At 37.9% G+C, this 26,001-nt stretch overlaps 2 protein-coding genes across 3 annotated transcripts; both read right to left on the bottom strand.

Annotated features, from left to right (window-relative positions):
* Positions 1 to 12,382: 12,382 nt before the first annotated feature.
* On the bottom strand, positions 12,383 to 15,141 carry mcl1b (MCL1 apoptosis regulator, BCL2 family member b). Its single transcript, XM_036584290.1, has 3 exons — positions 14,582 to 15,141; positions 13,934 to 14,184; positions 12,383 to 13,607 (listed from the first exon to the last, which is right to left on the bottom strand). Exons 1-3 carry the CDS (start codon positions 14,928 to 14,930, stop codon positions 13,491 to 13,493), a joined length of 717 nt encoding a protein of 238 aa, XP_036440183.1. The 5' UTR covers positions 14,931 to 15,141; the 3' UTR covers positions 12,383 to 13,490.
* Positions 15,142 to 17,716: 2,575 nt separating this feature from the next.
* On the bottom strand, positions 17,717 to 23,899 carry ensab (endosulfine alpha b). 2 transcript variants are annotated; one of them, XR_005008020.1, is made up of 4 exons: positions 23,718 to 23,899; positions 20,977 to 21,099; positions 20,624 to 20,864; positions 17,717 to 20,551 (listed from the first exon to the last, which is right to left on the bottom strand). XR_005008020.1 is itself a non-coding variant. In XM_036584281.1 (3 exons), exons 1-3 carry the CDS (start codon positions 23,772 to 23,774, stop codon positions 20,691 to 20,693), a joined length of 354 nt encoding a protein of 117 aa, XP_036440174.1. In that variant the 5' UTR covers positions 23,775 to 23,899; the 3' UTR covers positions 17,717 to 20,690. The 2 variants fall into 2 exon arrangements, 1 of the variants encoding a protein (XP_036440174.1); XM_036584281.1 differs by having other exon boundaries at positions 17,717 to 20,864.
* Between the last annotated feature and the right edge of the window lie 2,102 nt (positions 23,900 to 26,001).

Below are 26,001 nucleotides of genomic sequence, written 5' to 3'. Positions count from 1 at the left end.
TGGATGTGTGCCTATGCATGTGATAACAAGCTTTTAGTGTGAGTGTCAGTCTCTTAGAAATCCCCAGAGCAGGGAAACAATATGTTTTTTTCCCTCAGAAGTAGTTTCCCAGAATTTGGAACAGCAACACAGAAGATTCAAAATAGTCCTTCTACAGTTCAAATCGTGAGCATGACCATCCTATGACTGCAAGCCTGTTTCAGCGGCGTGAAACAGCAGTTTGATAAAAACAGGCTATATGCAGCTCCTTTCTGCTGCTTTCCTTATTCAGTGAACTCCTAAAAATGAAGGTTCCAAAATGGTTCTTGGCTTGGATGTATTGTCCTACAAAAAAAAACCCTTTAAACCCTTTATTGGTATTAAACTTTTGCTTTATATGGAGGTTCTTTAAACAATTAAAGGCTTCTTTATGGAACTGAAAGTAATTCTTCTGCAGCATGGGTGGGGTTCTCAGGAGTTCAGCAAACTTTGGTGATTTCCCTGCTCAACAATTAAACCTGACAATTAACGGCTGCGTTAAATCAGGTGTGTTTGAGCAGGAAATCACCAAACCGTGCTGAAACCCAGCTGTCCAGCACAGGAATTCCCCACCCCTGTACTATGGCATCACTCAATTATTTCACAGCTTTATTTTTAAGCATGTAGAAAAGAGTAGAAAACACTGGCACACAGCTCAATACATGCACACGCCTGGCAATGCATTAACAAAGTATTTGGCAGTTATCAAACCTGAATCATATTGTCATTTGTGATTAATGTAAGACTTGTTTTTCTATATTTTTCCTTCTTCCTTGAAAGAAGTGAGTGTTAATTACTTTGCTGCTTCCTGTTTGTCCCTACGAATGAAACATGTGTCTTTGTTGTTTCATAAAAACATAAAAATCTTGCGGAAATAATTGACATCCCACAAGAGTGCATTGCAGCATAAGGCATCCAATATTTGACATCTATTCACAAATACATTGTTCTCTGCTGAAATAATAACACAGCAGTTATGGTCATCAGGCTCATATATATACAACCCCATTTCCAAAAGAGTCAGGATGCTGTGCAAAATATAATTAAAAACAAAATGCAATAATGTGCAGGTCATTTAAACCCTATATTTCACTGTAAATAGTACAAATGCAACATATCAAATGCTGAAACTGAGAAATTGCATTGTTTATTGAAAAATATTTGCCCATTTTGAATTTGATGCCAACAACACGTTCCAAAAAAGTTGGGACGGGACAACAAAAGGCTGGTATAGTTGTGTAATGCTAAAAAAACAACTGTTGGTTGATTGGCAACAGGTCACTAACATGATTGTGTATAAAAAGAGCCTCTCAGAGAGGCTGAGTCTTTCAGAAGTAAAGATGAGGAAGGGTTCACCACTGCATGATCAAATAGTGCAACAATTCAAGAATAACATTTCTCAACATAAAATAGCGAAGAACTTTTGCTTTTCATCACCCACAGTGCATAATAATATTAAAAGGTGCAGAGAATCTGGAGAAATCTCTGTATGCAAGGGACAAGGCCAAAAACCAATATTTGCTGGTTGTGATCTTTGGGCCCTCAGGTGGCACTGCATTAAAACAGACATGATTCTGTAGTGGAAATCACTGCATGAGCTCAGGAAAACTTGTGAAAACCACTGTCAGTGAAAACAGTTTGTCGCTGCACCCACAAATGCTGTAAAATGTTAAAAAGTTAAAACTGTAAAACGCAAAGAAAAAAACATAAATAAATAGGATCTAGGAATGCTGCCACCTTCTCTGGGCCCGAGCTCATTTAAAATGGACTAAGGGGAAGTGGAAAAGTGTCCTGTGGTCCGACAAATCAACATTTGAAATTCTTTTTGGAAATCATGGACACTGTGTCCTCCAGGATAAAGACCACTCAGCTTGTTATCAGTGCACAGCCAGCATTCATGATAGTGTAGGGGTGCATTAGTGCACATGGTATGGGTGACGTGCACATCTGTGAAGGCACCATTAATGCTTAATGATACATGTTTTGGCAACATATGCTGCCATCCAGACAATGTCGTTTTCAGGGAAGGCAGTGTCAAATACATTCTGCATGTATTACAACAGTATTGCTCCATATTCAAAGCATCCGGGCGCTAAACTGGCCTGCCTGCAGTCCAGACATGTCACCACTGATAGCATTTGGAGGGTTATGAAATGAAAAATATGAAAAATGAACCCCTGAACTGTTGAGCAGCTGAAATCCTATATCAAACAATAATGGGAAAACATTTCACTTTCAAAACTACAGCAGTTGGTCTCCTCAGTTTTCAAACGCTTACAAAGAGTTGTTAAAAGAAGAGGTGATGAAACACAGTGGTAAACATGCCCCCGTCCCAACTTTTTTTGGAACGTGTTGTTGGCATCAAATTCAAAATGGGCATATGTTTTTCAAAACACAATAAAATTTCTCATTTTCAACATTTAATGCCAACAACACAACATTCAACTTTATTTAGGCTACTCATTCATTTGAGGGATTTCTCTATATGTGTGCTTCATCCTGCTCCCGCCTACAGTGGGCTGGTCACCTGCCTGCTCCCACGCAAAACACTAAAAACTAGAGTGAGTGCAGATTCTATTATATGCAACTAGTAGCAATCATAGTGAAGGTGAAAGAGCTTTGTGAAGTTTTCAGATAGATTATCCAAAGCAAGGCCCTTAAACATCCTGGTCAGTACAGTTGGCTTGATAATATGCAAGTAGAAAGTTTATGGAACCACAATGAATTGTTACCAGACAGGCTCTCCAAGATCTCACAATGCGCTCTCAGACTAATGATAAGGAAGTTAAGGGAGAAGCCAGCAGTCACTTGAAAAAAGTTGCAAGATGGCCTGAAAAGAGCAGAAACGACAGTTACACAGAGAACAATAAGTAACTGCACTGCAATCATCTCTGTTCCTACAGCTTACTCCCATATGTTTTTAAAATAAATACACTATTCTTAAAATAAAACAACACACTTGTAGGATTGATTTCTACTACATAAATGGTAAGCAATTTTAACAAACTTGTCTGAGGACCATTTAAATCATAATATGCATTTGTTATTTTATTTCACTGTTTTATTTGCCCAGTTTCTTGAAGGGCATCAACAATTCTGGAGTTGACTGTACCCATTGCTTTGTCTGTATTAACGAACAGAGACCCTATTGCGTCTGTTTGACCCAGTTTTCTAAGTATACATACACACACACCCATTCACACACAAAACCTAACAAGCAGTACTTAATTATTGCAGGCATGGAACCTGATGCCATGCTTAATGATACAGAGCGTTGCTATTATCCTGTCAATCTACAGCAAGTCATAAGTAACTTCAAACATGCTTCACTGCTACAACATAGGAAACCTAGCTTAAATTCACTGAGCCTCTAAAATATTATGTAAATTATATATCCTGAGCATTCCTCAATTTTATAATGTGGTTATCTCTACCTCTACAATGCAGACCTTGTCACACACTTTGAGCGGAAGCATCATCATGCCTGATCTCACTATTAGATAAGAGCTTTTAACCATTGTTTGGACTAAAGAGCCATGTAATTATGGTGGGACAGTTTTATTTGTTAGCCTAGACCTGTGGAACAGTTGATGTGTGCATAAACATCTCAGATACAGTACTGTGCATAAGTCAGAAGCCACCCTTCATTTAGTATTTTTCCTGTCAAAATGGCCATTAAGAACAAATTATTCATGTTTCAGTGTCAGGACAAAAAGCAGAAAACTTACATTTGACAGAAAACATCTCAGAAGCCTCAACATCTAAATATAATATCAATTTTTTCAGTAATTAGTGTGTCCACTCTTTGCCTGTAATATGGCTTCCGTTCTTTTCAGGAGACTTGCTTTTAGTTTTTCAAAGAAATCTGCATGGTTATTTTTCCACACCTCTAAAGTTCACTAAAGTTCAGTCTTAGAAGACTGATTTGCCAATTTTCTTTTTTTTTTGTCTGTTTCCTTTTCTTAGTAACTTCTTGACAGCTACATCCTTTCAGACTCATAGTGTCTGATCTCTCATAGATGAAAGCTTTAAGTACTGAGTAATGCTTTACTTGATCATCACTTCATGATTTGTCGTGAAGAATTTTGTTCAGTCATATAGCAGTGTCACGTTACAACATCATGACCGATGCCATAATATTTAATGTCATGAGAGCTTATGTCTTTTTTTTCTTTTACAGGAGAGGGCAAAAACGTTCTTTACTTTCAATGTAAGTTAACGGAAAGATATTTTATTCTAAGCAATTTTGGAGCATTTCTATTGGTCCAATTATCATGAAATTTCCACACAATGTAAAGGACAGCTGCTGAGCTCAAATGATACAGAAAAGTAAAATCGCAAAAAATGGAGAAACATGTTTTTCATTGGACAGCAACGATATGACATCTACTATAACATGTTTATGGTATTGTTATGTCAGTGTTATGTAGCAGGGATTAAGTAAAGCGCTACTAAATACTGTTAGACAGGGGTGGTCTATCAGGTCTTGCATGGTTGTTAGGAGTCCCAGTTTCTCTGTATCTTTTGATCATTTATTGAGTTTTAGAAAACCTTTTTTTTCTTATTTGCCTTTAACATTCCCCTTCCTAATGCAAAGGGATTTAATTTCCCCAAAAATATATCCTGAAAAAAAAATCTGTACTTTTGCACAGTGCTGTACAACCCCATTTCCAAAAAACTTGGGATGCTGTGAGAAATGTAAATAAAAAGAAAATGCAATGATGTGCAAATCATTTAAAAACTATATTTCATTGAAAATGCTTCAAAGATAACATATCAAATGTTGAAACTGAGAAATTTCATTGTTTATTGAAAAATATTTGCATATTTTGAATTTGATGCCAGCGACACGTTCCAAAAAGGTTGGGATGGGGGCAACAAAAGGCTGGTAAAGTTGTGTAATGCTAAAAAAAAAACAAACAGGTGGTTAATTGGCAATAACGGTCAATAGCGGTCAATAACATAATTGGGTATAAAATGAGCATCCCAGAGAGGCTGAGGAGGGGTTCACCACTCTGTGAAAGACTGCACGATCAAATAGTGCAACAATTCAAGAATAACATTTCTCAACATAAAATAGCAAAGAACTTTTGCTTTTCATCATATACAGTACATAATATCATTAAAAGATTCTGAGAATCTGGAGAAATCTCTGTATACAAGGGACAAAGCCTAAAACCAGTATTTGCTGGCCGTGATCTTTGGGCCCTCAGGCAGCACTGCATTAAAAACAGACAAGATTCTGTAGTGGAAGTCACTGCATGGGCTCAGAAACACTTCTGAAAACCACTGTCTATGAAAATAGTTTGGTGCTGCATTCAAAAATGCTAATTAAAACTCTGAAATGCAAAGAAGAAAACATATATAAACATGTAAGTATGTAAAGAAATGCTGTCATCTCCTCTGGGGCCAAGCTCATTTAAAATGGACTGAGGGAAGTGAAAAAGTGTCCTGTTGTCGGACAAATCAACATTTGAAATTCTTTTTAGAAATCATGGACACTGTGTTCTCCGGGTTAAAGACCACTCAGCTTGTTATCAGTGCACAGTTCAAAAGCCAGTATTCATGATGGTGTAGGGGTGCATTAGTGCACATGGTATGGGTGACGTGCACATCTGTGAAGGCACCATTAATGCTGAATAATATATGCATGTTCTGGCATCATATGCTGCCATCCACACAACATCTTTTTCAGGGAAGGCCTTGATTATTTCAGCAAGACAATGCCAAACTACATTCTGCATGTATTACAACAGTATTGCTCCATATTAAAAGAGTCCGGGCGCTAAACTGGCCTGCCTGCAGTCCAGACCTGTCACCACTGATAACATTTGGTGCCTTATAAAATGAAAAATACGACAAAGGAGACCCCAAACTGATGAGCAGCTGAAATCCTATGAATCCTAAAATGGGAAAACAACAAATTCAAAATGGGCACATATTTTTCAAAAAACAATAATATTTCTCAGTTTCAACATTTGATTTGTTGTCTTTGTACTAATTTCAATGAAATATAGGGTTTAAATGATTTGCATTGTTTTGCACAGCGTCCCAACTTTTTTGGGGATGGGATTGTACTTCTATCATAATTTCAGTACGAAAAAAATAGTTGCACTTTCCTTGCAAACAGACTACACCATATTTGTTGTTGCCACGCAGGGCTGTGTGAGCTCATCAGTGTTGTTTTTGTATATACCAACCACTATGTGACCTCAACCCCCAACTACTACATACCCAGATTCTCAGATGACACAGTGTTTTCATCAAGCCTTTACAGGTAAAAATAGCAATGCCACCCAAACAGCAAAGCCACACACCCTCTAATGTGATAGTACCCTCATAGCTCGCTGGCTCCTAATGCTAAGGTGATCAAAGGCGTGAATTCTGACCCTAGTAGAGTGGCGGGCATAAAACCCCATCAAAAATGAAGACACAATGATGAGAGATTGCATTACAGGGTGCTCTGTTTCCTACAAACTACAAAAACACTTCCAGTGTGGAGAGGCTTGCACAATAGCACTACCGAAAGCATTAGCAGACTGTCAGTTAAAAACTCTACTAACCTTGATGTAGATTGCTTATCTGTAAACTCCATTGGTTGAAAATGTTGTTCTTCAGCCAATAAAACAAACAGTAAAACAAATAAAGTCCAAAATGTATTTTTATGTCTTGTATGCAACACAGTATATTTCAGATGCAGTGATGGCTGGTCATAATATTGGATAGCAGGACTAAAGAAGGGATAACCCTGACGCTGTAGCATTACTTTTGAGAAAGGTGCCTTCCTAGGTGATTGAAATGATCTGAAACTCCTTTGAGAGGCAATAAAAATGACATGGTGCATAGAGGTGTGGAGGGTGGCATGCAATAGGTCCTCATTACACTCTACACCTGCATTGGTTCTTTTGTGGCAGCCACAGGTGCAAATTACTGGGGGGGACATGTTCCATTCACTTTCTAATATCATGTGTTTGCATAATCAGTAGCTATCAGTCATACTTAAACACTTAAAATGTTAATACGTACCATTACCTAATGCAAGCTTACAAAACAATATTTCACAATAGAATTGCACTTTTTGTCAACAAACATGCACAGAAAATAACAATAGGCTGATCAGGTCAAGTGATAGCTAATACGCTCTTTCGGTAATATTTAGAAACTTAAGGTCAAGACTTAAAGTCAAATCTTTACTGAAAGAGTCCATAAAACAGAACATATTAAAAAGTAAAAAAAAAAAACCTAAAAATCTATTACAAGCTTCAAAAGCCTGGTGTTTGCTCCTAGAAAAGTTCACCACATAACATTCTAAAACGTAGCTAGCATAATTTAGCATTATTACAGCATTTGTAAAATAAGATAACAAAAAGATAAACAAACAACTTATTTTAAAGCAAATCAAAATGAATCTACCTTAAACATTGCACCTTACTGCACAGCACATGCTCAGAATTTCATGACTGCATTTGTTCTCAAAGCAAATAAAACATTTAAAAGTTCATTTGTATGTGCATGTGTGGAGTATATTACAATAGCTCCAAGCCTGTCCCAGCCCATCAGACTTTAGAACAAGACCTACACACCCCTGCTAGTACTGACAGCCATAGCAATATTTCAGAAAATCCTGATTGGGGCTGTAACAGCAGAAGTTAATTCCCCTGTGCATTCAAGTTACAGGTCAGGCCAATGAGGTGTTTTGACAAGTGATGTTGGTGGAGGGGAGTGAGGAGGGGGGATTGTCTGTTGGTGTCATGACCAAATGACCCTTGCTCATGTTAATGCAGTTAACAGACTAAACATCACACCCACATTCTCTTCCTAAACATGCCTGGACCTGCAAGTTGTCAATCACCAGGTTCATTCAATAAAGTGGTATAGGGTCTACTGTCAAAGTACTATTTCTCAGCAAACAAGAGAATACAAAGATTAAAGACTTTTTATCAGCGCATTGAAAATATATCACTGGCACAGTACAGAAGTGAACAACAAGTGATGTTAAAATTGTAATCCTATCATTACTTTTCTAGGCAGACAATCTTGAATAACTGCCTAGTTACTAAAACAACTGTAGTAAGAAAGGTGTGAAGAGTCAAAACATTCATTATCTTTACCAACTACACATAATAGTTATTAACAATAGCTGTAAACAGTTATGTCTCAAGGTACAGGTCTTCAGCATTAGAATAAATTACCTTGGTTTTTACTTTATCTAGGTGTAGTGCAGGCATGTCAAACTGGGGACCTTCCAGGCCAAAGTGTTGCAGAGATTAGCGTTTACCCCATCTAATTCAGTTTATGAAGGCCTTGCTAATTAGCTAATGAGTTGAATCATGCGTGTTTACTGAGGCAGTGTGCTGTTTTCTGCAGTGTTTTGGCTTGTGAGGACTGGAGCCTGACAAATGTAGTCTAGTGCCTTTCGGTTATAGATAGTAGGAGTCTTATACTGTGCATAGTTACCTTAGTGCTGACAGACTGACATCATAGACAAGACATTCAGTTAGTAGCTCACTTACACAAGAGGAATGCTCTCTCTGTGCCAAGTACATTATATGTCCAAAAGTAACCAGACGATCCCTCTAATTATTGAATTTGGCTACTTTAGGGTGCACCCACTGCTAACACAGGCATTCAGCTGCACACACACAGCTTGTATAATCTCTAGGGAAAAGCATTGCCAAAAGAATGGGACACTCTAGAACAGCCGTATATGAGCCTAAGGTCACCCTGACCAATGTCAAGTATTGACAAAAGACGCCCAGAACCCCCCAGCACTATGGAGCAGTGAACCTGCGTTCTCTGGAGTGATAGTGCTCCATCCAGTACCTTTGGGATGATCTTGTGGCTGAATGTAGTCAAATCCTCACAGCAATCATCCATCATGTGTAAAGCCTTCCCATAAGAGTAGGGGCTGTTACTGCAGCAAAAGGGAGACAAAGTCTCTATTAAAACCCTTAAGTTTGTATAAACTTTTGGACATAGTGTATCTACAAACTTATCAAATTCTTTTCCCTATGGTATGAGTGTGGTACACTGTAGATGGTTACCCATACAATAAAAAAATCTCCCCCAAATCTCTAATAACTTTCCTTTGGCATTATTTACATGCCACTGAAGAGCGAAGAGTGGAGTTTCTCAATACACTTTGGAACTGAAATTTGTTAGGCTCAAGTCTTTTCAACATACTTTTGGTCTAAAACAAAATAATAAACCTCAAAGGTCAGAGGTGGAGATCACAAAGCAGTGCAGATGCTGTCACCAGCAAAACAGAATGAAATTAAACACAGAAAATGAATCAGAAACTACATGTTAATGACCAAAATGTAACTAAGTGAAAAGTAGATTCCTCACAAATATACTTGAGTAGAAGTAAAAATATAATTGGAGAGTATTCAAGCAAATCCATCAACTAATTACTACCCACCACCGACTATATGACATACTTTTATCCATTTAAATGAACAAACAGGCAACATTGAGTGTCCAGTATGGCTGCTGCTACTGCCTTAGCTATGAGATACACCTATGTTTATTTTTTTTTATAACCTCTCAGAGTTCCATCTGCTTTCTTGGGGTTGAAGTGCAGCTTTTCAGCTTCAGAAAGCAATTCCCACACTGATAACAGTGTCTAATCAACTGCTAGCGATAGTATCTCTTACAGCATCTGCTGACGTGGACGTCTCTGTAACAAGGAATGAAATAAGACTCTGGGTTACTCCCAACTTATACAGTTCTGTGAAAGCTAGCATGTGATCCTTACTGTGAGACAGAGAAAGCCAAAATGATCAACTGGCAGGTGCTCAGATGTCTACTTAAAATGGTTAACATAGAATATAGATAATATAAAGATACAGTACATCCAAACATCATATTACACTCTTACAACATAAATCACAAAGAACTCAAGATACAGAATTTCAACATGCCATCATTAAGATTACAGTCATATAGGATAATCCCATAATCATTTCAGATTGGAATGTATTCAAACCTTCTAGACTAAACAAGCTAGAATTCAGCCTTAAGAATTAATTTGTTTTCATTATTTAGTTTTCATTTTGGGTTATTATAATGTGCTGTAAACTCTTTTGTAGTCTTCCTGGTACACCCACACACCTACAAAAATTAAAGGTGTTGTTTTTTGTGCAAAGTAGTTGGAAAAAAACAACCACAGATCCCAGTGATTTCTTAAACTTTTTCACTCACGTGCATGCAAGTCATTGAGCTATTGAGCAACATCAAAATTTCAGGCATGTGGCTCAGTATTACCGAATGGTCTCAAAACACGTGCAGTGACTTCAATGACTGGTATAAAAAGTATGCAGAGATGTGAAAGCAGAAACCAGACAGGAGGATATAATCTCATATTGCATATGGAAGACCCTCAGTAGTGAGCAGAGGACATTACTCGAAGATATATAATTTTCAAGGTACATCCATTCCTGATTATATGTCTAAATAAAATGTGGGTATACAGAAATAACTCTAAATTGACTTGTCAATGAAAGCGTTTCAAAAATCAGGTTCAGGTATATCAACCACATACTGTGTAATTTAGAGTAGCACAGTAGATTAGTCACCTGTGTTCCACATTGCTTAATAAACATGTGTTATCTGGCTCAGGTAACCACAGCAGGTGCTGGTGCAGGCAGCAGGTAAAGCCCTATGTGTGCTGTTCTCAGGTAATCCCCTTTAGACCCCATGGATGGGCCTGTAACCAGAGACAGAGCACATCTGAACAAACAAAAACACTCTGCACAGTGAGGTCTCAGCCTGGGACTGCTCTACCTGCGGGAGATCTCAGCTACGACTCCATGGGCCAGTTTTCCACCTCCAAGATTCTCAGTGTAGAATCAGTCCTCCATCACAAATGAATAGAAAATAAGTGACAATTATGTTTACGTAGATGTTTTACAGCTACTAAGATTATATTCAAAAGATTACAAGCAAGGAACAGCATTAACAAAGCACTATGATTTTTATTTTAAAAATTACCAACTATCAAAATATTTGGCCATTTTAGGTTTCCAAAAGTTATCAGAACACATATAATAGACATGAAATAGTTTGCTGCATAAAGTATAGAAGAAATCTGACAGCATGGCTAGTTTGAGAATGGTATTTAAATTTCTGTAGGGTTTTCATGTGCCAAACCGATAAGATTATTATTATTATCAAGGAACACCCAAAGTGATGACCTTTTACCATACAGGTACTGCCTTGCATATGCAAAAAAAGGTGATATTTCCGGCATCTTCATGAGTAATAGGCCTTAGTCTGAACTGTCAGCAAGTAAAACATGATGCACTTCAGTCAATTCAGACCTCACTTAAGTTAGCATACAGTGAATAGATCCGGTTCAGACACTGAAAACTCTGTAAAGTTCCAAGACATCTGTCAAAATCTTAGTTAAAACCTAATTTTACAACTTTGAATTGTGTAAGCATGCTTATACACTGAATAGATATATACCTTTTCTCCACAGTTAATTTTTTCCTGATCTAACTAAATAAACCACATCCTGATCAGAATTGGCCAAAATGGAAAAAACAGAAAATTCTAAGATCAGCATTTTAGTAGGAAATGTTGTTCATTCAATTTGAGTGGTGTATCAGGCGGTAAAGCCACAGGTTTTCTGTGTCTTATGACTGCAGAAAGCCATTGTTTAAGCATTTTGAATGCTTTCTTAACCTTCTTCTCACAGCAATAACAGGACCAAAAACCATTCTCTCTCAAAAGAGATGAAAAAGTTTTAAATTGCCCAATGTTGAAATTTGACTACGTTCCATATTAACCGGCTTTGATGTACTTCACAGCATACGCTGTTAACAAATAATCCAAAAGTAAGTCCAAAGGTAGCAGCACTTTCAAACCTAACACATATTTACTCTAAGGATTGGGGCATACTGACCCAAATGCTCCAATAAACAACCTACTAATGTTACCAGTAGGGTTTAGCATGTCTAAAACAACTGTTAGGTCAATTTTACCAGTGTGTACCTGGAATAACATTCAAAAGATCTCCCAACAGACACAATGTGCTTTGAGCTTAAAAAGAAACACTAAGGCTGAATGAACTACAGTTGCAGGCTAGCACTGTCCCTAAGGTTACAGTTTGTGGTGACTAGAGAAAGCTGGAGGGTAGCAAGGGTCCTAAAGCCCCAATGTGCATGTTTGCCAGGAAGTTATAATAGCTTAGCATCCCTAGATCAGTGTGTGAATCAACACGACATAGGAACACCAATATCATTTTGTTTGGGGAAAGGGGTTGAAAATCAACTCTAACCTTTCCTGGCATGAGTTATTCGCTCTCGCAGTCCAAATGTTTCTAAGCCACGACTAGAAAAGGAACAGAGTCTGCAATTTCTTCATACCTTGAAAACAATTTTAATGAACAAACTTGAAAGATCACTCCATAAAATCCCTCTTTAAGAGGCTGGTGACTTCTTTAACAACTTTAAAAATTCACTATCACTATATTTTTGTCCTTTAGTAGTTTAGTAGTAATCTGTCAGTTGGGAACCAGATTATAGCTCATATTGAGTCATAGTTATTCAAACAAAATCCGATAGAGGTCTCTGAGCAACTTTGGGTGTTCAGTACACACCTGATGCAATAAACTATAATGCTTACTAATTATGAAGTGGCACATAAAATGTTCAGAAGACAAAAAAAAAGGCCTTTCATATAATTCCAGAAGGTATATTATAAATCATTTTAGGGACAGATGCATTTATTGGATTATCTGTCCTTTCTACAAATCCATTTTTGTACAAGGGTGAAAACAGTCAATTTGGTGAATATCACATCTGATCAACAACTAAATTAGAAAGAAATAAGAGCACCAAAGTGTTTGTACAATGGGAAAATTCTAAACATTTATGTTATTTATCTACTTTTCTATTCTAAACAACCTCAGACAAGTACGGAGATAATGAACAGAAATAATTTAAGCTACATGTAAACTCCTTGAGCTTATTTCTCAGCTCCTTTTTGTGCAGGAGCAGGGACAAATCTATCAGAGAAAATCATCTGCTAAGTCATTGTCTCACATTATGCATTTGTGTAATTGAACAACTGTGCAGTAGACTGGTAAGACATAAATTATGTGGTCCACATTCTGAGCTTCATCTGAAAAGCAGGTTAACCATCAGCTCATTTACAATTTAGTTTTCCAACAAAGATGATGACTTGTACATATTAGAGTTTAAATGCAAATAATCCACTTTACAGTCCGACATTATGAATGAAATACAGCAAATGGGTTGTGATTAAGGAGTGTTTCTAATAAAGATTTTAATATAAAAATAAATTCCGTTTTCTCATAAAAAGTATGACAAGTGCCTAAGCCACTTATGTAACCAAAAATATTTTTGCTTTTACAAGTGTCCTCTTGATAAGTCCAGTCTTCTCATAATGCTCTTTCTTTGAAAATTAAAAAAAAGTCCACAGTTCCTTCACAAGGTCCACTGAACTTATCTTGTCAAAAAGACAAGTCCTGCTCCAACACCTGCCGCAGTAATCAAGGCCATTAATGCGTTCCTCATTTTCGACTCAGGATCCGGAACATGAAAAAACTCCACAAAGCCATCCTGAATGAGGGGGGAAAAAGCAAGTCAACAACAGCCTGTTCATATGGCAGTTTAATTTAAAAAAAAGAAAAAATTCCAAACAACCAGGAAATGCAGGATCACAGAACCGATCTGCATTGTTTCACAATCTCTCAGCACAGAAAAGTCACACTGAGTCAGTGACTATGTCTATGGAAATGCCTAAGCCTGTATTGTATACACAAGGTGAGGTGGTGAACTAAGGAGTGTCCTCTGCATTTTTTCCCTCCATATGATACAGAAGCAGAGCAATCTAATGAATCTTTTCCAAAGGATATTTAACATTACAGAATGCCAGAGAAACTTACCCATGCTTTATTTTTCAGTAGCCAGTCTTTTTGGTCTAAAAGAAGATATGAGGAAATCTCTTGGCCCACAAGACTCACGCAGTGACCTCGGCCCATCTGGTTCTGGTGTTGGCACACCACTGCCCCAAAGGCCAGCAGACTGGCGATGCGACCCCAGTTGGTGATGCCATCGCTGAAGAGCTCCTTAGCTACTGTCCTAATTATATGCATGTCATCTCCTCGGTCTTCCATACCCAGCCTAGTAAGCATACCTGAGTGGTAGCAGAACAAGCAATACACATTTTTTTTTGTATACACAATAATTTGTATTTGTGAATGTGTGTATTTTATATATATATATATATATACACACACACACACTCACACACACACACACACATATATGTATATATATATATATATATATATATATATATATATATATATATATATATATATACATACACACACACACACACACACATACACATAAAATATACACACAATGAAATTTTATATGCATAAAAACACACCATGTAAAGATAATGTAAAAATACATTAAGCACATAAGCGCACACCCACAAGCTACTGCACTTCCTGGTATTGCCAGTTAGGCTGCGTAGGGCCTTAACTACAAACCAGAATTGCTCGTTGATCTTTAAACTGTACCTTTGTAGACGAGCTCATGCTTCACCACCAGGCCGTCCACCACCCGCCTCATTGTCTGTACAACCTCACTGTGCCGACCATAGGACGGAGACAGCCCGGTGAAGTTCTGCAAAAAGTCACTGACGATATCTGAAGTGTCTCTGTCCAAAGTTTCATATTCCTTGAAGTGCTCTGCGTCTAACTCCTCGCAATCCGACGCGGGGGACGTTGGCAGAGAACCGTCTCTAACAGCAGCGGTCCTGGGCGCCCGGGTTTCAGACGATATACCCAGAGTAAGAGGTCGCTTAGCCAACAGAGAAGGAAGAACAGTCTTCTTACCCAAACACATCTCCTGCGGACTCAACATCATCTTGACGATAAATTTTGCTTAATGCTAACCTTACCGATCGAACCGACGCTACCGACGACGCGTTAACAAACCCGCGGTGTTTAGCTAACCTAGCTACATTTCTAAAGCTATTACTGTTTTGTTATTTGTCCCCTAAGGAACCCGACATGACTCAGTCTTTCGCAAAAACTAAAGCGGAAGTGTTGGAGGGACTAGGCCGATTTATAACAAGGGGGAGGGTCTAAGCGGCTGTCCTTCCTCACTAAGCAAGCTAGTTATAAACAGCACGTAAGCAGCGTAGCGCACATATCGAACCAGCTCGAGCTGGGTTACTTGTGTTCTCAAGACTATTGGCTGAAAGCCTCGTTTTACACGTAAATACCCGTGGAAGACGTGGATTGACGCACAAACTCAGCATAACACGACCGTGTCCTCAAACTTAGAGTAGGCTGTGCATACATGATGCTGCTTTTCAGCTGTTCAAGGAAAACAAGCCCTAAACACACGCAGAAACAAATAAATACCTTATGTGCAATGTAGATTGATGTTAGGCAATAAACATAAAATGGACTGTATTTTCCTTCCAGTAAAGTCAAATAAAGAAACAGCTACAGTTGATCTTTGTGTTTATATTTGGGTATATTTGAATATTGCACTAGGTGGGGCTACTTGGAACAGCTTGCTCATGAGTGAACTTTCCTTTTCGTGAATGTTTCCTATAATTTGTTTACCTTTCAACCACATTTAAGCGGAGTGGTGCAACCTTTGACTGTCGCGCCCTCTAGTGGCACTTACATACACCCACACTCTGGTTTCCAGCCTTATCAGCTATGTCGTTCCCTTTAGAGCAGTGTTCACACATTATGCTTCTCGAGTACCCCTGGAATGTGCACTGCAGGCCGAGGGAGACTGCAGGAGCAAGGCTGAGAAATACTGCTGTAGAGGCAAACATGCAAGGGTGTATAAAAATTATTCCATGTCAGCTGAATCAGCTACCCATAGCATGCTGACCTCAGACCAACATCAACCAGTAGTTTGGGTTGTCTTTGATTATGCTTTTTATGTCAAAACTGTTTAAGAACAGTACTTATTTTTTCTTCATGAAAAATAGTAATGTTTGAGAAATTTTAGTGCACAACCGCAGTACTTCCGAGAACAAGTGACTGCAGACATGAGTCTTAAAATACAGACATGAGTCTGCAGACTGAGAGCTGCTTTTGATACAACTGACTGCAATTCACCACTTCTACTAAAAGCATTCTACTTCTGCAAAACATTACTTAAAGTGATTCCTTACCATGGAGACAGAAGATAAGAATTTAACCAGTCTCCGCCTCTGAAGATAGAAAACGAGCAAAAATTGTTAATGTTGTGTCTCAGTGGTTTGGAGAGGAAGTAGGTGTCAAGTCCTTGGCTACAAGACAGACTTTACTAGATGGGGAGATGTTGATAACACTGCATATGTTTGATGTCCCTCATAATCTGATCCTTTGAACATTTTTGTCTTTTTTTTTCCTTTTCTACTTATTATTCTACCTGTGGGTCTCCCCATAGATCATCGGCATATAAAATATTTCTATGCTGAATACGCTAAAAACTACTTTGAATAAACACTCTGTGTCCATTTTATTAGAAACACTTACCTGTAGGTGCACCTTGCTGTTCTAGTTAGAGATTGAAGCCCATCTGTTCATGAACGGCCATCTAGCTCATCAATGGTCAGTTTCTGGCTGCTTTTGACTGGACATTTTTGCATAGTGGACCACTCTCAGCCCAACAGCCTGACCATGAGAAATGGTGTAGAGGTCACTGACAAATTGTGTAGACAGCAGTCTGAGCTTGTCAGCCTTCTCCTATACAGTGAACATATAACTTAGCATGAGGTAGGTGTTTCCTTGAATGGAAGCACAAGGTAGGTGTTTCTAATCAATTGTGAATGTACACAACCTCATAAAATCAAATAAGGAAAAGAGTTTCCAAGCCATTCTCTGAGCAAATATACTCTACAAGTAGGCTAATATTAGTTAAATGTTTTGGTACACAGAGTATATGAAGATTTCAAAGCACTTTTAAAAATAATATCATAGTATTTCAAGACATTTTCAAAATACATCATAAGGAACACCATATTTACAATAATATTGCTTTTCTGAGGTTGATAAATTGGAATAGAGAAAAAAGAACAAGTAGAACCACCATTTAAAAATACTATCAAAAACTACATTTCACATACTGCACTGTACAAAATCCAGTTCACCATCATTATTCAGTTGTGTGTGCTCTCATGCAGTTGGGCAGTATTCTTTAAGCACTGACAATATTCAAGATATGCTCAGAAAAGTGTAGTGACATAACTTGACATAATTTAACGATAAAGATCACGCATGCCCAGCAATTCTATGCTTGAATTTAAATGAAAATTTATTAAAAATCATCATTTTAGCTCATTTGCCTGTTTTTTACTGCCTTACAGAATGAAGAATGTTTTGTTTAATGTATGACAAACTTTCATATTCTTCATGCGTGTGCAGGCTAAAGAGGAACATGTGCTTGAACATCTTTATATATTTGCTTGTAAAATGTTTAGCATGTATGACAAACAATGGAAATCACTATGAAATCCTCCTAAATCTTATGCACTTCATTGATCCTACAAGGGAAATTTTGCACCCAGATTGTATTGTAAGCACTAAGAAACTTACACCCCCTTAAGCAGACAATTTAGTCACTGAGGTCAGTCAAAGAACCTTCAACATGTACTAAAGAAACTAGCGCTACGCACGTTAACACACTCAAATAAGACCAAATCATGTCAATGTAAAACTTTATTTCAGATTCAGGCAAAAATGTTCAGTTCTTCGCCCACAACCTTTCAGAACCTGTTTAATTTCATTAGTTTATGACACTTTTCCACACCTCATCACTTGTCTCTTTTCTTTTAATTCTGTGTTATTTCATCAAGAGCAAACCCAAAAATCATGTGCAGTCTTCTTAAATCATAAACACACAGGCGTATGGTGCATGCATGTCTTTTTGTGCATGTAAAGCACTGAATACACTGATACTCAAAGTTAACATCAGTATTGGTACTCCAAAATGTCCAAGCAGTGTGAGAGGCAATTCACATTAAAGCTGCAGTGAGGTGAAATTCTATGTTCAAAAGCATTAAGAGGTTTTAACAAATCAGATAAAATATTTGCATGAGAGTTCTTCTTGTTTCTAAAAGCAGTTTTTCCCAAAGAAAATTACATGGCCATTTCCTATAAAATTCCCACACAAATGAAAATAAAATAAAATGCTATGAAACCAGATTATAGATACGAATTGTTTGTGATGATAATAATGATAGTATACACCATCTGGACTTTTTCCTTAAGCGTTCTAGTCAAGAGAATATGCCTTACATCTGTAATCCAACCTATTCTTCAAAAAAATAGAACAAAACAAAAACATTACAAATATTCTTATTAATAGAAAGAAAATTGTACAGAGGAAAACACACTAGTTAACTGCAGAAATAAAGAAAAAAAGAGAATAAACATGGTTATGAGATAAAAACAAAATACTGACACGTTCAGGAAGGGCCCCACAGAAAACAAGGTGCCATGAAAATAAATGATCAAAATGATACGTGGTTTTGTTTTATGCATGAACACTCACACAAACAAAAAGACAGACTTCCAGTTCATGATTTCACCTGCATGGTGATCCATATTATCCATGTTAGAGTTTATTGCGGACACTTCCGTCACATTTGCGTGCAGAAAAGAACAGAAATTTGTATATGTGTATTTTTGTATCTTGGCCACAATGTAATTGGAGAAACTGGGCTTGCTACACTACAAGCTTACCCAGGATAAAATCATTATTAATAGCGGTTATATGTATGCCCTAAACTACAGTTTTCCAGTTAAGCAAAACTGCAATATTGACACTTTGCAATTTTGTTACTTGCAACATTTTTTGCAGGGTAGTTCAGACCAGGATGTGATGGGCAGATTTCACATCAATGGAAATGATGCAATAAAAACATAAATATGAGGTCAGTGCAGTGGGTCAGTATAATAAGGTACCTAAAGTGATACCTTTTATAACAATGGGGGCAAAAAAAAAAGTTTACAGACATACAGAGTGATCAGCAAAGGGCACATGCATTTCATGTGGGTCCCAAATTACAAATATTAAAATAAAAGCACTGTCTATTTACAATTTGGGAGCAGCTAATAGAGGATATGGTACAATGTACATAATTCAAATAAACACAACATTCAGACTTAAACAACCACTCAAGAAAGCGTACCTTTCGTCCTGCAAGTTTCCTTCCTCCACCACATTAACAGCAACAACAAACTTACGTGTGACAATTATAACATTCATCGCCTTTCTTGTGGGTGTGAGGAGCATGAAACTTTTACAAAGAATCCCACTTCTTATGCAGATGATGAATATAACTATGTTGTTAAAGTGTGTTCTTCCCTGAATATATACTGAATGTATGTACAATGAGATCTTATGTTCTTGAAGATTACTTGATGATTTACCCCATACGTGAGAAATGATTCAAAGAGGGTTTTAAACTAGAGTTAAGGGAATGCAATATAATAAGAGTTAAGGGAATAATATCCTGCCCTCTGGTTTAGGTGTATTTTAGTATTTAATTAAGTCCAAATTAAGATTTCTTTCATCAAGATCTGAACTCAGACTTTGGTGTCCCATAGAGCAAAAGCTAGGTTACAGCTAAAAATCTCCTCCCTCATTTAACTTATTCCTGGTTGGAAATCTACACATGTAAACGCCAGGATAACGAGTTTTATGCCGACAGTTCTTAGCTGGATACAGCCATTCAGTTAAATTACTCAAAATCATCACATACAATTTCTCATCCTGCCTGTGTAGCCTCTTAGTTTCTCAGTTCAACACATAACTACTTTGCTGTTAATTCCTGGCCTGTTCCATACTGCAGAGAAAAAAAACAAATAATTTACAATAGTATTTATGGTCAATAAGTATATCAATGCCCAAGCTAAATGAGCCTGAGCTATTCCACATATCCATTCAGTACAAGGCTACATGGTTTTGCTAAACCATGTGAAATCAGGTGCCCTGAAGCTTCAGGAACATATTCAGGTTTGTGCTGGGTCAGTTCCTTAATTTAAGCACTTTTGATTATCATGGCACATAAATATACATTTTGCTCTACTCCCATAATAACTTTAGCCCATTGATGTGCAGATAGATGTTAGTAACTTAAAATTGTAAGCACAAACATTATATCATCAGATCAGAATGAACAATTACAGAGGTTGCCAACATGCATTTGGTGCCAAATCTACATGATTTCTACAAGCTATTACAAAACAATCGTAAGCTGATTATAACAAAGAACAAAGAGAATCGTCTCCATGAACTTGTAAATGACATTGGTATACTGATTAGGCATCTAACTAGAATTTCTGTAGTCTCCACGGTTTTGAACAAAGAGTTTGATCTCATTCATGTAGAGGGTAAGTAGATCATAAAGTGCATTATAGTCCAGAGAGGCCGCTCACCTTGACTGGCCCTTCACTGAACTGATTGCTCCCTACCCAGATGTGTGGGGCTGGGTCAGTGAGGGGGGCAGAGGGTGGTGGATCAGGCTAGAGCTGTTGAGATGGAAGAGGAGGTTAACCTAAGCCTTACAACCCCAAATATAAAGCAAATAGTGCGCAACTAACCCCGGTGGAGCTTGGAAGCTGAGGAGAGAAGGTTGGGGACGGGGTCACTCAAGACCTGAGGTAGTGATTAGCCAACCAGTTTGCTTGTGACTAAAGAGGACTTTCTCTGCGGCAAGTCTTGCGGAGTTGGAATGTGGTCTCCGGTGACGATACTCTTTTCTGGACCAGTCGCTGCTGGCAACTGCTTGTTCTTCATCTTTGCCTTGGCCATGTTGTAGTCCCCTGAATCAAAGTACTTTTGCTGAAAAGGGGGTAAAAAAAGAACGATGATGAATTTGCATTGATGGCTTTATTAGCACTGAACGCTCATTTGAAGAACAAAGGAGTGCAGCATGCTCCATACAGACACCTACTCCTTTCTGAAGTCTTTTCATCAAGAAGTCTGATCCTCCTGGCTTTTGGCCTAAGTTAGGATACTTGGCTTTTAGTTTGGCCTCCTCTGTCTTCACAGGATTTGAGTTAGGGTCTTGAGATTCCTGTAGACAGAAACATGTCATAGTGCATTATGACTGTCACGAGACAAAAAAGAACAAGAACAAATAAAAACAATGCGTAGGTGTTCCCAACGTGAAGAAACCGTGAATACCACACCCATATCATAACCTACAATACAACTGTTCTTTGAACCTGTTTATATACTTCCACCTCTTATTTGCTGAAGATGTGGTTATAATTTTGTATTATACTGCAATAAAAGATCAAACCAGAAACAGAGCTTATCTAAGACCACATGTACAAGCCTAAAAATATGATCATACTCATAACATAGAGGTTAGTCAGACAGTGAGTAATACAGATGTTCCATGCAGAAACTGAATTTGCACTGTCACTCCAGGGTCACTTTGACATTTCGTACCCCCATGCTCCTCATGTTTAGTGTAAACGGAGGCTGAAGAGTGAAGACTGTCCTAGGAAAGCCTTTTAAATCCTTTAAAATTTTTAAGGAGTTCAGGAGTTATGGTTTCGGAGACAGAAGGTCATCATTTTATATTTTAGTCTTTTTTTAAATACTCGTCATGAAAGATTACGGAATTAATATTTATGCACTAATTTATGCAAAATTACATTTTATGATTTTGGTTTACAATGATGTTAAGGAAAGATCCTTAACTATCAGCAGAAACACTCACTTCATTTACTTGACGGACGTCATCTGCCTGAATGCTTACAGAGATCCATGACTCTACATGTCGGATTTCCACATCCATCAGCAACTATGCATGCCAGGATACTATTAAAGTGTCTATGGATTAATTCATTGAAAAGAAGCATAAGGTAGTGCCACTGACAGATTTACTGCACCATTTCTAGCTGTTACCTTCTTCGTAGGGTCATTCTTTCAATAGTCCCAGTTGATTTACAACAGTCAAGGGCAAAATGTCTTTAATAAACCTGTCGTAGTTAGTTACATCTACTTGTATTATTAACACTACGTGCAAGTTTCTCTTGGGGCAGTGAGTCATAAGTCAGTTTCTAAAAGGTTTTTAAAAGGCATGACAAACACATGGTTTATGAGGTTCATCAGTGACAGAGCAAAGCTGTGAGACCTAAAGCAGAAACCAGTACACCAGACAAACAGGTTTCAAAGTATCCACCTGGATGACAAGAGTAAGTGAACTGATGTGCTACACCCTGGTAAATTTTTGTCCTGCTTACATTTTATAACAAAAGCAGATTAATGCACATATGCCAGCTCCATGTGTACACACTTAGAATTTACAGGTAATATGGACACTATACTTCCAAAAGTATCTAGACACCCCTTCTAATTAGTGAATTCAGCTACTTTAAGATGTTGACACAATTGCATAATTTATATAAACAAAGCTTTGCTAATAGAATGGGACACTCTGGAGCAGCTGCACATGAGCCCGAAGGCATCATGTCCTACACTAAGCACTGGCTAGAGGGGTATAAATTCCCCCAACATTGGGCTGGGAAGCAGCGGACATGTGTTCTCTGGAATGATAGAGCTCCATGCAATACATTTGGGATGAGCTGGAGTGGAGTTTGTGATCAAGAACTAACCAGCGAACATCAGTACCTGCCCTAATGCTCGTGGCTGAATACAATCTAATCCTCACAGCAAAGTTCCAACATCTAGTGTAAAGCATGAATAAAAGCTATTATTGCAAAAAAAAAGGGGGCAGACCACAATTAATAACCTTGATCTTGGAAGAAACATTGACCCAGCAAGTGTCTACACACTTTTGGACATATAAACCCTGGGATTTCCAGGGCTCAGTGAAGCGACATACTGGGTTCACACCCTCAGGGGCTATGAAGGGATAGATAACACCGAGTGTGCTGATTCACTTGAATCCATGACAAGAAATTTATGAGTGGCTATATTCAGCACCAACTAGAAAAGCAGCTGCATGGGCAGCCTCTCTCTACGTGTGGCTTCAGCCAGTTTTACCTAGACTCAGTCGGGTTTGTCAGTGAACGGTGCATCTTGACACAGGAGCCTGACGTCTATTTTACATAGTCTCCTAAACATATAACCTACTCGTGCAGAGTTCTGTTACAAAACTACCCAGACAGTAACTTACATATATGTGGTCAACTGTACCACCTCTGCTTCACACGCTTACGCATGAACTTAATAAGGCCCATTACGACCTAACGTTCACAAAATATAATGCATTCTTCTTTTCAACAGAAGACAGTTTTAACATTATACAGCTATTTGCAGTAGAGTCACTGATTGTAGCTAGCTAGTGAAATTATCTTTAGTCAGTGATCTGTTAGGCACTGCAGCCGAGAATGAACCAATGCGTACAACGACACTGTTGACATGAGCTCAACCCACGGAGCTGGCGAAGCTGGACCAGTCAAAATAAAGGCTTATTTGTTGCTTTATCATAACCATACGGACACCACCTAGCTAAATTCATCTTCCAGAGGTCAGGGGCCTATATGGGGCCCCCTATTTTTGACAGTGTGAGTCTCTCAGGTAGCTACAGGGCGTTTCAACCAGTGTAGCTAGCACGCTAGCATAGCCATGGTAGCCGTTTGCTAGAAAACACTGTAAGGGCTTCATGCTAGTCCGTCAAACCAAGCTAAAGCTATGTCCTCAATTCAATCCGCCCACCTGTGTCTCACCACACTGCTCCGATAACGTCTCGGTATCCTGGTTAACCGATGACATTGCTGGTCGACCTTGAAAGAAAGAAATAAAAATGCGAGCTCTGCGAGGGATAATCGCAGCTTTTCCAGTCTGGTTCGCCCGCCCACGGACTGTGTGCGCTAACGCCAGAGAGGAACTAGCCTCAGCTCTTAGCTCCCCACTGACGCTGCATTCAAGCGCTTATCAGAAGCTCGTATTCTCTGGTTGTCAAATTCAAGTCGGGAATGTATGCCTTTTTTCTTTAAAAACACCGTTTAACCTGTCGTTATTTCACTCGTTCACTATTGCATATTATTCATATGCCTTTATATGCATATACTCGTTCACTATTGCATATTACCATAATTACTTATGACAAATATCTGCAGTAATAAGGTTTCTACAGGATCCTTTAAAAAATAACCTTGGTTCTTCAATGGTTATCCAGCAAATGTATATATATAGAACCATAAATACTCAAAAAAAGTCAAATTGCTCTTCTCTATGACAGAAAACCAGCTGTACATGGTCCTTTTTTCTAACCAGAACAGTTCTATATAGCACCAAATAGGGTTTCAGTCTCGTTACAACTTAAATAACCTCTTTTCAGTATACATAGAACCCTTCTTGTATAGTAGGATACTACTTAAGTATTACAGATTACAATAAAACAATACTAAAGATTATAGATTAATTATCATACAGCAATATAGAAATCTAGTTTCTTGTAGTATGACTGTAGATCAAAGCCTTTATCAAGACTTTAAATGGTGATTTAAACTGAATTTAACTTTCAAATTATTTTTTAATTGCTTTATTTATGCATCTTTATTTATACATCTTTATTTATACAAGTTGCTTTGCTATTCCCAAAGAGCTGCAGCCAACAAATGAATTCATGTTAATATGAGAGACCCACAAGATGACAAGGTGAGGATTTTTTTTTAAATGGGTGGCTTTATTTGAGGCTTATGTTTCTTTGTAGTAATTACCAGAAGACAGCCAAGCAGTGTGGCACTTTGCACAGATCACTCTGCTACCAACATCATAGGTTTAAAACTCAGAGTGAAGCCTTCATCAAGACGTCTAATGCTCAACTTTAACTTTAACATCTTTTGCTTTATCTATGCAAGGTAAAGTCTTTTTGCTATTCCCGAAGAGATGCTGACAGGAAGCAAGTGAACTATATTGCAGCCCCTCTTGAAAAGCTTGGCAGTAAGTGCCTTGAGAAGAAGAACACTCTCTATATCTTCTAAATGCTTTCTCTCTTTCAACAGTCTTTTTAATGTATTCTATCCTATTTTGACTCAGTACCAATCACTTTTTAATCAGTTCTCAGTCATAATTTGCTTCCCTGTGATGCACTGCCACTGAATAATTCAAACTGAAACTTCTGAAGGCATTTTTGTGATATGCCACCCTTGCTTTAAATAAACAACTGATACATAATTAAACAATTAAACAAATTGAACAAAGATAGATAGATAGATAGATAGATAGATAGATAGATAGATAGATAGATAGATAGATAGAAACTTAAGTACCAAGAATGTTTTGGTCTAAAATGAAATGATAAACCTCAAAAGTCAAAAGGTGTGACCAATTGCAAAGCAGTACAGATGTTGTCACCAACATGATGCAATAAGTAAAAAGTAGATTTCTTTCCTCACAAATATACTAGAGCCAAAAGAATTATCACTTGAGTACTCAGGAAAATACAAATGCCTCAAAATTGTACGCGACTACATTTACTGACTACCCACTTATCAGATGCACTGAAATATATTTACAACATTTTTGACCCCCTAATAGAATTCAAATAAGGGTGGTTAACGGTTATGAACACGAAATAAGTTAACGGTACATTGAAATGCTGTAAATTACTGAGCATAAATCGTTACAGTTTGGGAAAGAGTAATTTCATCTTCTGTGAAAATAAGGTCTGCGAGAGAGAAAAATGCCGAGATGGCGGGGGATCTTTGGAAAAGAGCTTTCACAGAGGTCTGTATAGCTTCTCTGATCTTAAACTCATTGCGTACCAACACGCAACCGTCAGATGAAGTGTAGATCAGGGTATCTGCTCCCACTGAAAACTCGCCGGCGCTCGACTCGCTCCAGCGACAGAGAGTGCGAGTTTGGCGGGAACCTCGACCAAACGGCTACCGAATACACATACCAGAAAATAAAACATTAATATTCATAGGTAAAACGAATATATTTATGAAATATATATTTCACACAGACATAGAACTGATTAGCTGGTCGTTAA

The sequence above is a fragment of the Colossoma macropomum genome, unplaced genomic scaffold, assembly GCF_904425465.1.
Source record: "Colossoma macropomum unplaced genomic scaffold, Colossoma_macropomum, whole genome shotgun sequence".
Taxonomy (NCBI): Eukaryota; Metazoa; Chordata; class Actinopteri; order Characiformes; family Serrasalmidae; genus Colossoma; species Colossoma macropomum.
This window is presented reverse-complemented; position numbering and strand designations above follow the sequence as displayed.

What these genes read in the sequence shown, in the direction of transcription:
- mcl1b (XM_036584290.1), bottom strand. Translation starts at nt 14,930, where the DNA reads ATGATGTTGAGTCCGCAGGAGATGTGTTTGGGTAAGAAGACTGTTCTT. An exon ending in GCATGAGCTCGTCTACAAAG is followed by an intron (nt 14,185 to 14,581) that starts GTACAGTTTAAA and finishes GCTACCACTCAG; the next exon opens with GTATGCTTACTAGGCTGGGT. An exon ending in TACTGAAAAATAAAGCATGG is followed by an intron (nt 13,608 to 13,933) that starts GTAAGTTTCTCT and finishes CCCCTCATTCAG; the next exon opens with GATGGCTTTGTGGAGTTTTT.
- ensab (XM_036584281.1), bottom strand. Translation starts at nt 23,774, where the DNA reads ATGTCATCGGTTAACCAGGATACCGAGACGTTATCGGAGCAGTGTGGT. An exon ending in AGCAGTGTGGTGAGACACAG is followed by an intron (nt 21,100 to 23,717) that starts GTGGGCGGATTG and finishes TTCTGTCTACAG; the next exon opens with GAATCTCAAGACCCTAACTC. An exon ending in TGAAAAGACTTCAGAAAGGA is followed by an intron (nt 20,865 to 20,976) that starts GTAGGTGTCTGT and finishes CCCCCTTTTCAG; the next exon opens with CAAAAGTACTTTGATTCAGG.